Below are 14,365 nucleotides of genomic sequence, written 5' to 3'. Positions count from 1 at the left end.
ATTATTTTTATGTGTTTTAATATATACTATTGCATACTTAAAATATAACATTATAAATTATTTCATTAACATAATAGCAATCCGCCTGGCTAAGCATGCGTGGGATTCAAATTGAAATTAGGACATGTACCTACATCTAAAATGCAACATATTAATTTTAATGACTAAATTATAAATAAAGAAATAAATAAATGCCTTCTAAAGATAAAAAGTCTTGTGACTGTGAGCTATCTAAAGAACTCCAAATAGCGTAGTAAATTAACAATATAATTACACACTTAAACCGATACGACAAAATACATTTTTGACTAGCCCTTTGGCGCAGTTTGTAGTGCCCTACCCTGCTTTCTGTTCCGGGGGTTGAAGATTCGATTCCCATTCTGAGTGCGCGTGTAATACATATATTTAATTATATATGTATTATTTGTAAGTATGCTTATCGAAAAAAAAAGTAGCTATACCAGTCGGCTGTTACCTATAACACAAGCATTAAGTTGTTACTTTAGGAACAGACGACCGTGTGTGTATTGTGTAGATATTTATTTATTTATTTATACATTTTTTTAGGGGCATATTTTGACCTTATTAGGTTTTTACTACAAAAAATTCTCATTATAACTGACAGTGTTGACACACTTTGCGCTCATACCCTAAGTTGACTAGTTAATAATCACTGAAACTTTAAGCTTTCTTCAGGAATCGTGAGAGGAATAAGTCTATCACTAGTAATGGGTTATAATAAGCTCATGTTCTGTCCGTTTGAATATTTAGTCGACAATCTGAGAGATCTTATTGTTGTTAGCCGCACAGAAGAAGTATTATCACCTTTTCGAAGTAAAGACGCGTGCGTTTGGCGTCCTCCAGACTCTCTGTAACAAATAGAATCGAATAAACTTTAAGTGTATTTTTCATCTTTGCAAAGAATAAACAATTGAATCCATTTCATTCAAGCAAAATAACAGACATCGCTCTGGTGTAGTGGTACTTGCACCATGAGGGCGCTCACACACCGGCGATAGCGGATTCGATTCCTGCTCGGGATGCGTATTTGTATTTGTACAAATACTTCCTTCCGGTCTGGATGTCTTTGTCCTCTTCGGCGTGCCTCAAAGAGCACGTTAAGCAGTCAGTCTCGGTGTATGTTATAGACACCTGATAGCGATCGTTATTCATGGTGGTTCAGCGTGGTGGATTATGCTCTGACCCTTCTCCTACGTGGAAAAAGGAGCCCAGCGCTTGTATGTTATCTCTATAGCTCTTGTATGTATCTGAATTGTGAAGCAAAATAAATCAACGAATACAAAATATATTTTCGTAAAAAAATATTTATTTATTATATCTTGCTGCATTAATAAATCATTTTTTTCCTTTTAAAAAACAATAAAAGATTTAATATTGTTTTTTATTAGAAGTTACTTTAACAAAAAATCCCTTGATTACGTTTTACGACTTCAAAATAGCACTAATATCAAAAAGTATTTGTCCGACTTAGCCGACAAACAAAAAATGAAATTAAAAGTCTGTTTGTGACTAAAATAGAGTGTAAGCTGTTGATTACACTCTCTTACCACTGGTCTGTGGGTTGTACGTGGAATAAAAAAATTATATAAAGGCAATTTATATTTTAAGCGCTTAAACTGCAGAATATTATTTTGCCATTTTTTTCACTTTAATACTTTGTTTAAATAAAAACAAGCAAATAAATTAAACGCAAAGGAAAATAAAAATCATAAAATCGCGAATAAACGAAGCATTTCACTATTTTTCAAAATGAAGAGGTGTATCGGAATTTAAACACTTCCTACACAGCTGTAGCAAATTCGTGAAAAGTCCAATATTTCACTCCGTTGCCTCCGAGTGAAACGCACGTGAAATTGTAAAAGCTTTTTCTCACAACGTCACATGTATGCAACTAGTCAACCCGCGTAGTTTCTTGTACTTTATATATTTTTTAACATTATTAAAAAAGGCATTTTAAAGATTTTATAAATCGACAAATAGATTTGACCGTTTAAAGAAAAAAAAAATGAATAAAAAAATAAAGTAAATATATGAATTTATAATATTTCCAATATATTGTAACATTTAAAATTTAATGAATAACAGTAGTCATATCTTTCCAATCGCTACCAGGTAGTCAAAATTTCAAAATATGAAAGTAGCCCAAAAATAATAACGTGCGGTGTGCCACAGGGGACAGTTTTGTTCCCGTTGCTCTTTCTTATTTATATTAACTCCCTAAGTAGGTTGAAACTCAAAGGTGATCTATCACTATATGCGGATGATACAAGCCTGTTTTGTTTCGGTGGCGAAATTAAACCAATCATTCAAGACGCGCAAGGTGATCATTATATTTTTAAAATGTGGTTTCGGTCTAACCTACTAACAATAAACGTATCGGAAACAAACTATGTCATTTTTACAGCAAAAAAATAAAACAATACCTAATTTCGCACCTTTGAAAATTGATGGTTTTGAAATAAAAATAGTTACTAGTGAAAAGTATTTAAGGCTAATGTTGGATAATCAACTGACTTGGAAATTACAATTGAAAAAAGTAAAATCAAAGTTAACATCACTTACTGGAGCACTACGCGGAATTGTTCACTGTCTACCACTAAAAGTACGCTACTTTATCTATAACTTTTTGGCAAAGCCGCACATAGACTATATCATACAGATCTGGGGCAGCTGCTAGAACTAATCTTAACACACTTCAAGTTGCTCAAAGCAAACTGGTTAAATTACTATTTATTTACGATTTCCTAACATCTTCAACTAAAATATATAAAGATACGAAAATACTTAACATTGAACAATCGTACAAATACTATTCTTGCATACTAATAAGAAAAATTATAAATAAAGACGTACGTGGCACTTTAACTTTTACTAAAAAGAAAAATATACAAAAAAGCATCCTGCCTGAAGTTTAAAAAAAATACTAAAAAAATATTTACAAAATCTTAAATTATAATAAAAACCATTATCACAACTACAAACAAAAATTATCATCAAAATAATAAGTAGAAGTAATAACGTGAAAGAAAAATAAATAATAATAATAATTAAACAATAATAATAATTAAGAAGTAGGTTGCAAAATAAAAAAAACAACAAATTTATACATTTAAAAAAATATATCTACAAAATATCAAAATAAAATTCTTAGTCTGCAAAAAAATTGATTTAAAAAAAACGTCAATTTAATATTATTTATATACATATATTTAAAAGATCATCACTTAAAATAATAAATCAAAGTAATATCGTTAAAATAAGTAGGAAATAGGTTACAAAATCTCAATAAAAAATAAAGTAATTGATAAATAAAAACCTTAATTATATAATTTTAAAATTACACACATAAAAATATATTTCGCATGGCCGCATCTAGTTGAACATTTGAAGATTTATGTATTTGTTTGTGTTTTGTCGCTTGCTGTTTTTGTTGCTTTTTTTACTACATAGTTACCGGTCTTACCATCGATGTAATGCGTTTCTACCCACTTTTTTGCTTTTTGTGTCGATATTGTATAATGAGCTATTGTATATTACCGACACGCTCGGCTAGAATTATTGTAAACTTATAGCTATTTAAAAATGTATTCTTTCCAATATATTTCTCATATAAGTGAATTATTAATTCTTATGAGAATAAATATATTTGATCCGAAGAGTAAACTAGGATTTTAAATATTAAATATTTAGTTCTTAAGAGATTATTATAAACAGATTACTAAAGAAAAATTTTTGTTGCAACTAGCAACCGCTCACAAACAAATAATTAAAATATTGATAGTAATAGTAATTTATATCTATAGTTATATGTGCATGCTGCCTTATAGGAATAAAAAAATTTACTTACATGTTTTTTAAAATATGTCATTTTGAATTCAATACTTTAAAAATCAAAGTATTTTTATTCGTTCCCATTAATAAAACTTCATAAAAAAACCAGCGCGAAAAATATACTCATTTTAAACTGTATACAAATAAAAATGACTCGCCAAAATGCCATAAACTGCCAAACATTTGCACCGAATTTGATGATCCTTTTTTTGTGTTCTTTACTGTGGCGAGGTTTTTATATATAAAAGAAAAATTGAAGTAATGAAAAATATATTCACGAAAAAAGTGGCCGTATGAAATTTATCGGGTCAGCTAGAATAAAAAAGGATACAAGCAATATCTAACTCAAGAAGAATTACAGTTGGCCTTAAAATGCATACACTTAAAACTTATATTTTAAAATTTATTACCTGTCACTGTTTCGAAATCGCTTCTTTTTCGGCCACAGATGAAAAGCACCATATATCACTGGATTGACTAGACTGTTTGACATTCCGAAAAAAAAAATCCCTGAACGAAGATCTTCGATTAACTGTAACAAAGATAGGAATGAACAAGAAACGAATTTTATTGAATAAACTTGACTAGTAGTGTGAAATGTAATATTGTAGGTACATTATAGTATCACATATTATAACAATGTATTCCTTCACCTTCAAGTCTAAGGTGAATTTTATTGAAATTAAAACTAAGAGGCTCTTCGTTAATGAAAATTAAATTTCAAGCTGATATATTATAATATTCGCCGTTTTAGAAAAAAAAAATGACATTTATACATGTAATATCTTGCCGTGCAAATACTCTGTCCGCATGATATGTTTATACTACTTCTTATACGTAAAGACCTATCATTAGCCAAATGTTGTTTGGTTCAATTGCTATATATTGTTATTTGTGCTGTTTGTTTTTAAATAAATAAATAAATTTGTTTAAGATAATCTAAATAAGACAGATACGATATTTGAACTATAGTTTTGTTACATAGCCCTCAGGGTTTTAGCTATTATAAATTTTACGAAACTTGAATTACTTTGGCGTAATGTTCTAGAACCTACGGACTATATACCTAATATCGTCATTTTGTAGAGTAGACACTCAGGGCTAATACAAATAAAAACTAAATTAACTCTATGCTAGCAGTATTAGTATTTGGTATAGATTCAGTTTTAATTGTAAATCGATAATGTTTACGTTGTATGCTGTCAGAGCATTGTGTAACCTAGCGGACATCATGGTCCTATAGAAATTTCAGCTGTATTTGCATGATTTATATTTTGTAGAAAATACTGAGCCTAGTGATACTGCTACTTACTTTTACTGGATTGAGTTCTTTTATGAATACAGATAAAACTAACGTTCAAACAGACTTAACAGATCTTTCGCATAGTATACTCTCAATCTCTCTCTCACTATATATATATAGCGTGTGAGAGAGATAACATATATATATATATATATATATATATATATATATATATATATATATATATATATATATATATATATATATATATATATTAATGTGGCATAAGAGATATTTTAACTGTGTTTGATTATCAAATTCAGCCTGTAACATCATAGCCCTCTTTTTCCAAGGATTGGAGCTTAATCTACCACGCTGCTCCACTGCAAGTTGGTGGATATAAATGAGTTAACGTTTTTTTGAGGTCAATTGAATTCATGGATGAGTGAAATAAGAGGAGTCATTGAAAAGCGAGAAGAAATAGCAGCAGGTGTATAAAATGTGTGTGTTAAGGCAATTTAACTTTTTTTATCTACTTATGTTGTATTACTTGTCGATGGCATTGAAGTCGGTTTTTTTTTCGTTTGCGATCAAACACAATTATTATGGTATTTATAGCTATATGGTCTATAATAAAACATATTTTATAGAAATTTCATGCGATGCTTCTGACAGTTTGTATTGCTCTGTAAGAAACCAACGAACAATGGAGAGTCATATTAGACTGATTCCTTGGCATCCGTAAAAAGGTTGATTAAATAAAGTTCAATCCTTTTAAAACAAATTAAAAATTATTACCTTACAGTTTATGTATGAATAAACAAAATTCGTTTATTTTTCAATTTTATGGTACAATACTAATTTTTCTTAACTTAAATGACTTAATAATTAAAACATTCACGACGATGGCAGGCAAGTTACTATTGTCATTGACACAACGTCGTTGACTTGTCGAACATTAAATATAATATTATTAATAATAAATAGTTATGTATTAATTGTTCATTCTAGTACTATACAAACTTCAAATACGTTAAAAAAATATATAATATAACGAAAACGTGGTACTATTATATTTACATGCACTTGTGTTATTAATTTAAGCCGAAACCTAATTATACAAAATATAAAGGAATTCTATCTTTGCCCGCATCATGCTAACAATTATGCGAGTATAAAAACTTTTCAAACTTAAACAATGGATTAACTATTCACTAATTTAAATAAGTATAAAAACGTTTAAGTTGTTATATAAATATAACATAACTTACGCCTTTATCAGGATCGAGAAATGTGAATATAATCATCATCACGTAATACGGGGTCCACCATATGACAAAGGCAGCTACTATGACAATCGACATCCGTAGAGATTTCATTTTAGCTCTGTCGATGAGTCGTCGTCTGTTCGAATCGGCTGCTAAAAATTTGCCTTGTCTTGAAACTTCCGGTTGAAATACTTTTTCACTTTCTGTAAGAAATATTTAACATTCAACGATCGTATTACAGCACCGAAAGATAATATTTTATGCGTGAACATTGTGATTTAATAGGAACGGATGTTCGAAATTTAATTTTGCAGTTTGGAATATACGCTTCAGAAAATTTCAATGTCTGTTATATTTTAGTTTGATCGCGCTAATCTCAGTAACTGTTGTATTGAATCTTTTTCCCTTGAATAGTCTTATTACCGACGAAATTATAATGTTCTCATATGCGGATAGAACCGCTGAAAAGTTTGATTGTTTGTATGATTGTTTGAGTGTTTGTTTTGTTGTTTAAGCTCACTAATCTCTGGGACTACTATTTCGAATTAACAAAATATTTTTCTGTTGGAGAGAATTAACCAAAGGAGGCTATTGTCTATTATTCCCTCAAATTAACGCGTTTGAAACCGCGGGCACATCTAGTAAAAAAAAACGTATTCTGATAACAATAACTATTATATTCAAAACAAACCTTAAATAATTATTTTTAATATTTTTTTTTTTTAATATTCTGTAATATTGTGAATGGTTACAGATAATTCTTGACTTAGTGGCTACTATTGTATTGAGGTAAACTAGCAATACCCGTGCAAATTCGCGCTAAATAATTTTAATAATTAATTTACAAAAACAACAGCAATAATAGATTTTTTAGTTGTGGATGCCGGTAGAACAAGCAATTATCTATAAAATGATATAAAAATTATGTGGACTATAATTAATGGTGGTTTTTTTTCTAAAAAGGGAGGCAAACATCTTAATCGTAGCGTATTAAGTAAATTTACTTGCTTTTGTCCTGCCCTTTAATTGTATAAAATTTACATTTTAAGCGTTAGATATTGTGTCTTTTAAGAACTTGAAATATATTCAAACTCGTATTCAAATTTTAAATTCGTATGTTTATTATTTAAACTCACACTTAAACTCATATTTTCTTACTCTAATTTTTTTTTCAAATTTTTGAGTGCCGTTTGCCCTAAAGGCCCTAACAGCATCACCAGTGAGAGGGGCCGAGTACTATAGACAACGGCCGCGAAGGAAGGAGATGAGCCCTCTAGGAAAGCTCGGGGGCTCAAAAGATACTTTTTTTTTCGAAATGACTGTTACTGTTGCCCTACTGGCTTTTACAGCGTCACCGGTTAGATTTTTTTTTTTCGAATTGTTGAGTACTGTTGGCCCCAGCGGCCTTTACAGAGTCACCGGTGAGAGGGGCCGGGCACTTAGGCAAGCCGGCCGCGAAGGAAGAATGGGAGCCCTCTGGGAGGGCTCGGGGGGGGGGAAACGCCCGCCCTAAGGGTGTCTCCTAGCGAGATCGCACCTCGGCTTAGAGCGTCATCGGAGTGGAGGGGCACCGGTTAAAGGATCAGAAGTCTCTTAAATACATCTGTGAAATAATCTTGACAGCGCGATTTACCAGACAGCACCACGCCATCTATTAGTAAATGAAGGAACTAAATACATTTGTCTTTGACTCGGACGCACAACGCCATCTATTAGTAGATGAAGAAACTGAATAAACAATACATTATTTTTTATATCAAATCAATACTAATCTTTTAGTCACTTATCTTGTTTGGTATTTTAATATTATATTAAATCTTGAGAAAATAAATTTTCTATTCTTTGTAAATGTATAAATTTCCGGTGTCATGAAAAGTGATAATTAATTTCAGGTAATCAAATACGAAAAAACATAACGAATAAAGCTTCCTGAGCTTAAAAAGGAAAATACGTCGATGAAAAGGTCAGGACACTTCAACGAATCTCTCTTAAAATATTAAAATACATAAAAATATTATAATATTATTTTTGTTATATATATATGTTTATACAACAATCATTTTCAATTTTTTTCTATCTCATATCAAAATGATAAATGACGAAAAACAATAAAACAGTATTATTATTATTTACAATTCACAAAATAAGAACTGAATATTTACTGAATGCTTGTGTTTACGCTTACATGAGTAATTATAATTGATTTGATTAGACTGTTTCGACCTCTATTTTTGTAATCGTTGATTTTCTCTTGAAGGGACTGGGATGAACGGTGCTACCAGTTTAAAAAATCAATTTCCTGTATTGCAAGTTTGTACAATCAAACTTTTAACTTAAGATATTTATACTAAAAATTTTCAAATCAGTCACAGCCTAATCAGCTTGCAGCCTTTCCCCGTTGAATCGCTATCCCTATTCTCTGGGCAAAAAATGCTCCATCCCTCTTGTCACCAGTGGAGGCAATGAGGCGACCTCTATTAAAAAGGTTTTAGCATTGCTAGTCCAAGGTCAACAACAAATCAACTTTATTATTAAAAAGAAAATTTAACCTTAGTACCTTCAAATCCTTTCAACATTTAGAATATTATTAGAATGTACTAAATTGCTGAAAATAAAAATATCCGTTTATTTCCGTTAACACCCGTTGTCTCAAACTCAAATTTGTTTACAATCATAAAAAACGAAAATAGATTTTGTATATTAAACAAATCCATAATTTTTAACTCGTAATATTTTATCCAGTTATATTAAATTACATAAAGTACAAGAGCTTTATAACCTAATCAACCCTGCATTGGAAAAATCTGTTTTTAATTTACTTTCTAACTTCGTCGTAGCATTTTGGAATGTATCTAAAATACTGAACTGAAACAACCTTTTAAACCTGTTTAACCTCTTTCTATTGGCTAACGCGTCGTTTACCTACCTACCTTCCTTTCCCTTCGAAAAATATTAAAAGCTAAATCCGTAACTCATTCGTTAATCACTTGCAGATTGGTTAATAATTTCTCTATCGTCAGTGACATTTTATTTAAGATATTTTTGAAAATAGACAAGATCGACGTATTTTCGTGCTACCCGAGCAACAATGGGAAGGTCTATTATATTTTATAGGAGTATTAAGAATAGAAAAATATTTCTTTGCAGGTATCTAATCTATAAAGCAAATCTATAAAGCATCACACTTTTAAGGTAAATTCTTATAAACTACACCAGAACGGTGATTCACGGTGCTTATATATGGGTCTAGTTATACTAAACTTATCAATTTTAACTACTTAGAACAATTTTTTTTTAATTTAAAGTTTTTATTAAAAAAAAAATAGATAAATTATTCGGTGCACGGCTTTGTAGTTACGGCATTAAAGAATATAGCCACCCCCTCTCTTCCCGTGGGTATAGTAAGAGGCGACTAAGGGATAACACAGTTCCACTACCACCTTGGAAATTAAAAAGCCGACCGATGGCGGAATAACCATCCAACTGCTGGCTTTTAAATACACAGACCGAAGGCGGGCAGCAGCGTCTTCGGTGCGACAAAACCAGCCCTGCGGTCACCAACCCGCCGGCCCAGCGTCGTGACTATGGGCAAAACACACGAGTTCACGCCATTTTTGGCGCAAACTTGTGGAGGCCTATGTCCAGCAGTGGACTGCGATAGGCTGATGTTTGTGTGTATATGTGTGTGTGTGGCGGTGCAGGATTACATAATTGACAAAGATGCGTGGACTTAGATACGCAGTATTTTATGCAACATGTTACTAATGTTGTACTAAACCACAGTTTATATATCATTTTTTAAAAGAGTAAATGCCAAGATTCTTGCCGATTTTTCTCTGCAGAATCTACATTCAGAATCGGTGGTAGCTTTACTTTTACAAAAATAATAATTTATTTTTAAAGTTTTAATTTGTAAAATGACGATTCAAAAGTGCTCAGTGGGGCCTATTTGAATAAAGTTTTTTTTGATTTTTATTCAATTTTGGGAGTTCGAAAACACAAACGAAAAATGCTTGTGACCACAAGTCTGGAGTAAAACTTACGACATAACTCTCTCTCTTGCTATCTTTACTAACTTAAATCTCCCTCTCAACTTCGGCTCGCCTCGCCCGATCACTCTTTTCGTAACGCGTTCGTCACGCATTCAAAACTTATTCCCTAAATCAAGCGTGTGTAAGGAAGTCTTACGTCAAAAAAAAACCACAGAGAAAAGTTAACCTTTAGTTAAATAACTAGTAGTTATAAATTTGATAAAATTTGTATGTTTATCGAAAAAAAGCTAGAGGTAACAGTTGGATGTTACCTATAACACAAGCATTAAGTTGCCTACTTTAGGAACAGATGACCGTGTGTGTATGTTGTAAATATAAAATATAATAATAGTTGGTGGATAACATATTCCAGAATTTTTTAAAGAGCATGTTAATATTTCTTTTCTATGATTAATAGCACAAAATATTTACTTAATACTTTCACGTTCAATATCAATACCCCAAAATCAAGTTATTCTATTATTCATAAATACTCACTCGCTATAGTCCTAACTGTCGATACATACGTTGATATTAATATTAGAAGTGGAATGATAAACATGATTACAAGAGAGAGCGTCGTGTACGCTTGTTCCTGCCACCTCTCTGTGTAGAATCCGTGCGTCACACATTGATAGAACTCCTCTACAAACGGACCTTTCATCACTCGAAACACTATGGCCTGAAACAAATACTACCTTAATTGAATATTAATTTTTATTGTAGAAACACAAAAATCTCTTGAACTTTCTAATAACAATGATGTTATGTTTTTTTTTGTTTTAAATACACTCATACAACACATACTCAAGTGATGAATATGTAGGAATTAGGAGGTCGCACTGGTTAATAACAATGTAAAGTAATACAAGATAGCTACTATAGATAGACTAACTTCTAAGCATTCGATGAATTAACCGTGCGGGTACCGGTTCCATCGAGTGGCTGAGGGAGAAACTCAGAGCAGTTCCTAGGACTTGTGACCTAGGTGCAGGTTTAAGGAGGCCCCCTTAGAGATGCGCATTAACGCTCACCTTCACTGCTCGAGTTGCCCGCTCTGCGTAGCCAAATTATTTATCGTAATATAATATCTAACAATTAACTCGTTTGCACAAAGTAATTATTGAAAGAGTCTAGGTTAAGATACTAGCAGGATACAACAAGTGCACCGTGCCAAGCCAGAGTTAAGACTGCCTTAGCCCAGGTTGCACCGATCGTTTTATACACGTTAGAATGACTCGAGTAATGAGTGAGGATAGGTGACTATCGAACGATGTACTAGGTGGCGTGATCGGTGCATCTGTTGTGTACAAATTCCATTCTGATTGCCCACGGCAGCGCAAGTGCCAACAAATACATATTTCATGCTATAAAATACTTTGTTAAGGCATACAATAAATATTAATGAATCGAGAATCGAGCCTCGATAAGATGAATAGACAGTCGGGGTTTATTTTATTATTGCTAAAAGTATTTTGATCCACCCGTTGTATATATGTACGTTGTATACACGTGTATAATTTATTACCAGTCTCCAAGTTGCCTTAAATGGGGTATATAAAACCAAATTAGCTGGAATTAATGCATTGGCAGACAATTATTACAGTTCTAATAATTTCAGCGGATTATATAGCTATATATCTATGTAAGTGTGTGTATTTTTAGTTGTAAGTGTGTAATATATTACAGTTATTTAGCTATTTTCTTTACGTTTTTATTTCTTGCACTGTGTCCCCCGCTGTATGACACTCTCTCTCATGACCATTGATTGACTGGAAGAGATCTCTTCTAGAGTCCATCTTTGCCATCAAATTAATGTGTAATTTTCTGTACATTATTTTTTTAGTGCAATAAAGTATATTATATACTCCGTATTATCTCTTGCATAGATCCAAATAAAATATCCGGTCCTACCTAACAAAAACATCCGTTACGGTTTTCTTGACGTTCACTTCGTGAAATCTGTCAACGAAAAAAACCTTCGACCGTATCCAATTATCACCGTAATCATTATTATCATATTTATAGCAGTAATAATGACACAAAATATTAATAAATTAATTTGGTATACTATATTGACACTGTGTAATCAAAACATTTGATCAGAACTGTAAAATAGACATTCAATTTTATATCGTGGAGTTTTCAAAATGCTATTGAGATTGCTCCGGAATGGCTACAATATTGAAGTTGCAGTATACTCGTAAAAACGTAATTACGTTTCCCTACCTTAACAATATATTTGTAGTTCAAATTATTAGGAACGACAAGAAAATGAGTATGATACTTAAAACTAATCATGTTATAATCAAGAATTTTCCAAAATAATATAAATTGAGCAGAATTATCTTGTAGTTGTTTAGACTTATATGATTTATCAAATAATAGATACTTTTGGCTTGCTAATAAACCTTGATTGGTGAATAAATTAAAATATAAATGAATTCAATGACTTTATAATATGTAAAAATACCTCGAAAATTTCATATAAAATATGTGAAAAAAAATACATTTACGTAATATACATAAAAGTACATTACAATTTAAACAAAAATACTTAACAATTCGCTGTTATTGTTTAACAATTGTTATTTAAACACTATTTCTAAAAATGTTTAATTCTCGGAAAAATTATAACAACCATCTGCGTTTATTGTTAACAATATAATATGGTATATGATACTAGTTTGGCACAGCCTGAAAGTAGGTTTAACGTAATAAATACGTTTCATAGAATCTATTAATAGACATGTAAAAAGAAAATGATACATACATATAAGTAGCTACCGTGAAAAGCAATAATTGGATTTTAAATGTATAAAAACAAAAATTGATATCACTTTAGCCTGTTTCAGTCATAGGCCTCCACAAGTTCACGCCAAACGTAGTCACCACGCTGGGCAGGCGGGTTGGTGTCCGCAGGGCTGGCTTTGTCGTACCGAAGAGCTGCTGCCCATCTTCGGTCTGTGTATTTCAAAGCCAGCAGTTGGACGGTTATCGCGCCATCGGCTTTATAAGTTCCAAGGTGGTAATGGAACTGTGTTATCCCTTACTCCCCACGGGGACATAGGGGATGGCTATATTCTTTAGTTCCGTAGCCGCGCAGCAAAATTGATATACAAGATAGTAAATGTAGATAATAAATTCAAATAAAATGTATGCTGACCTGTGGTATACTTAGAATGAAACTTAGGACCCAAGCTATTATTACAAGTCTAACACTTCTTGTTGAAGTAGCCATGCTTTTCATTGGATATTTAACAGCCAACCAGCGATCGACTCCAATCAGTACGAGTATAAATGTACTTAAATATAGAGCAAACATTTGCATGAATTTGAACAGCTTGCAAGCGACTGTTCCCGCATACCACTGGACTGTAAACGACCAGCCTGCTTCTCCCGCTATACAGAAGATGGTCACAAGTAAATCGGCTATACTAAGTTGGTATATGAGACTATATATTGCCGTCCACGATGGCCTCACTCGTCTTCGACATCTCTTACCCCTCCATACACTTATCATAGTCGCACAGTTTCCAAAGAAAGATAAAACTGCAATTACGCAGAGCACACTTGCTCGTATAATGGCGCTTCTTGTCAGAACAGGGGCATGCCCTAAGCAAGTGATCTGAGTGCCATTATATGCAAATGTGTGATTTGATATATCATTATTTAATGTGCTGTTTATTATATGTTCTTTTAAACACATGTCTATATGATTGTGTGTATTATTGTAGTCTGAGCTCTCCATGTTTTGTTTTTTTTTTTTTTCACAATAATTTTCTTCGTAATCTGAAACAAATTGAAAGTCTATCAGTTTTTGTCTTGTATTATATATATGGTAATCTTATTTCCTTTTTTTACTTAGCCTAACGTAATGTCTGATTACACTTAAATATGTTAAGCTTATAATTATACAAGCTACGTATTTTCTAAGTGCAAATAGTTATTGTATTATGTACTTGTAACCA

At 31.9% G+C, this 14,365-nt stretch overlaps 1 protein-coding gene across 1 annotated transcript; it reads right to left on the bottom strand.

Moving 5' to 3' along the window:
* Positions 1–733: 733 nt before the first annotated feature.
* LOC123659124 (gonadotropin-releasing hormone receptor-like) lies at positions 734–14,103 on the bottom strand. Its single transcript, XM_045594383.1, has 5 exons — positions 13,561–14,103; positions 10,893–11,076; positions 6,367–6,566; positions 4,263–4,384; positions 734–869 (listed from the first exon to the last, which is right to left on the bottom strand). Exons 1-5 carry the CDS (start codon positions 14,101–14,103, stop codon positions 734–736), a joined length of 1,185 nt encoding a protein of 394 aa, XP_045450339.1.
* Between the last annotated feature and the right edge of the window lie 262 nt (positions 14,104–14,365).

The sequence above is a fragment of the Melitaea cinxia genome, chromosome 13 (genome assembly GCF_905220565.1).
Source record: "Melitaea cinxia chromosome 13, ilMelCinx1.1, whole genome shotgun sequence".
Taxonomy (NCBI): Eukaryota; Metazoa; Arthropoda; class Insecta; order Lepidoptera; family Nymphalidae; genus Melitaea; species Melitaea cinxia.
Note: the sequence above shows the minus strand (reverse complement) of the source record. Positions and strands in the feature narration are given on the sequence as shown.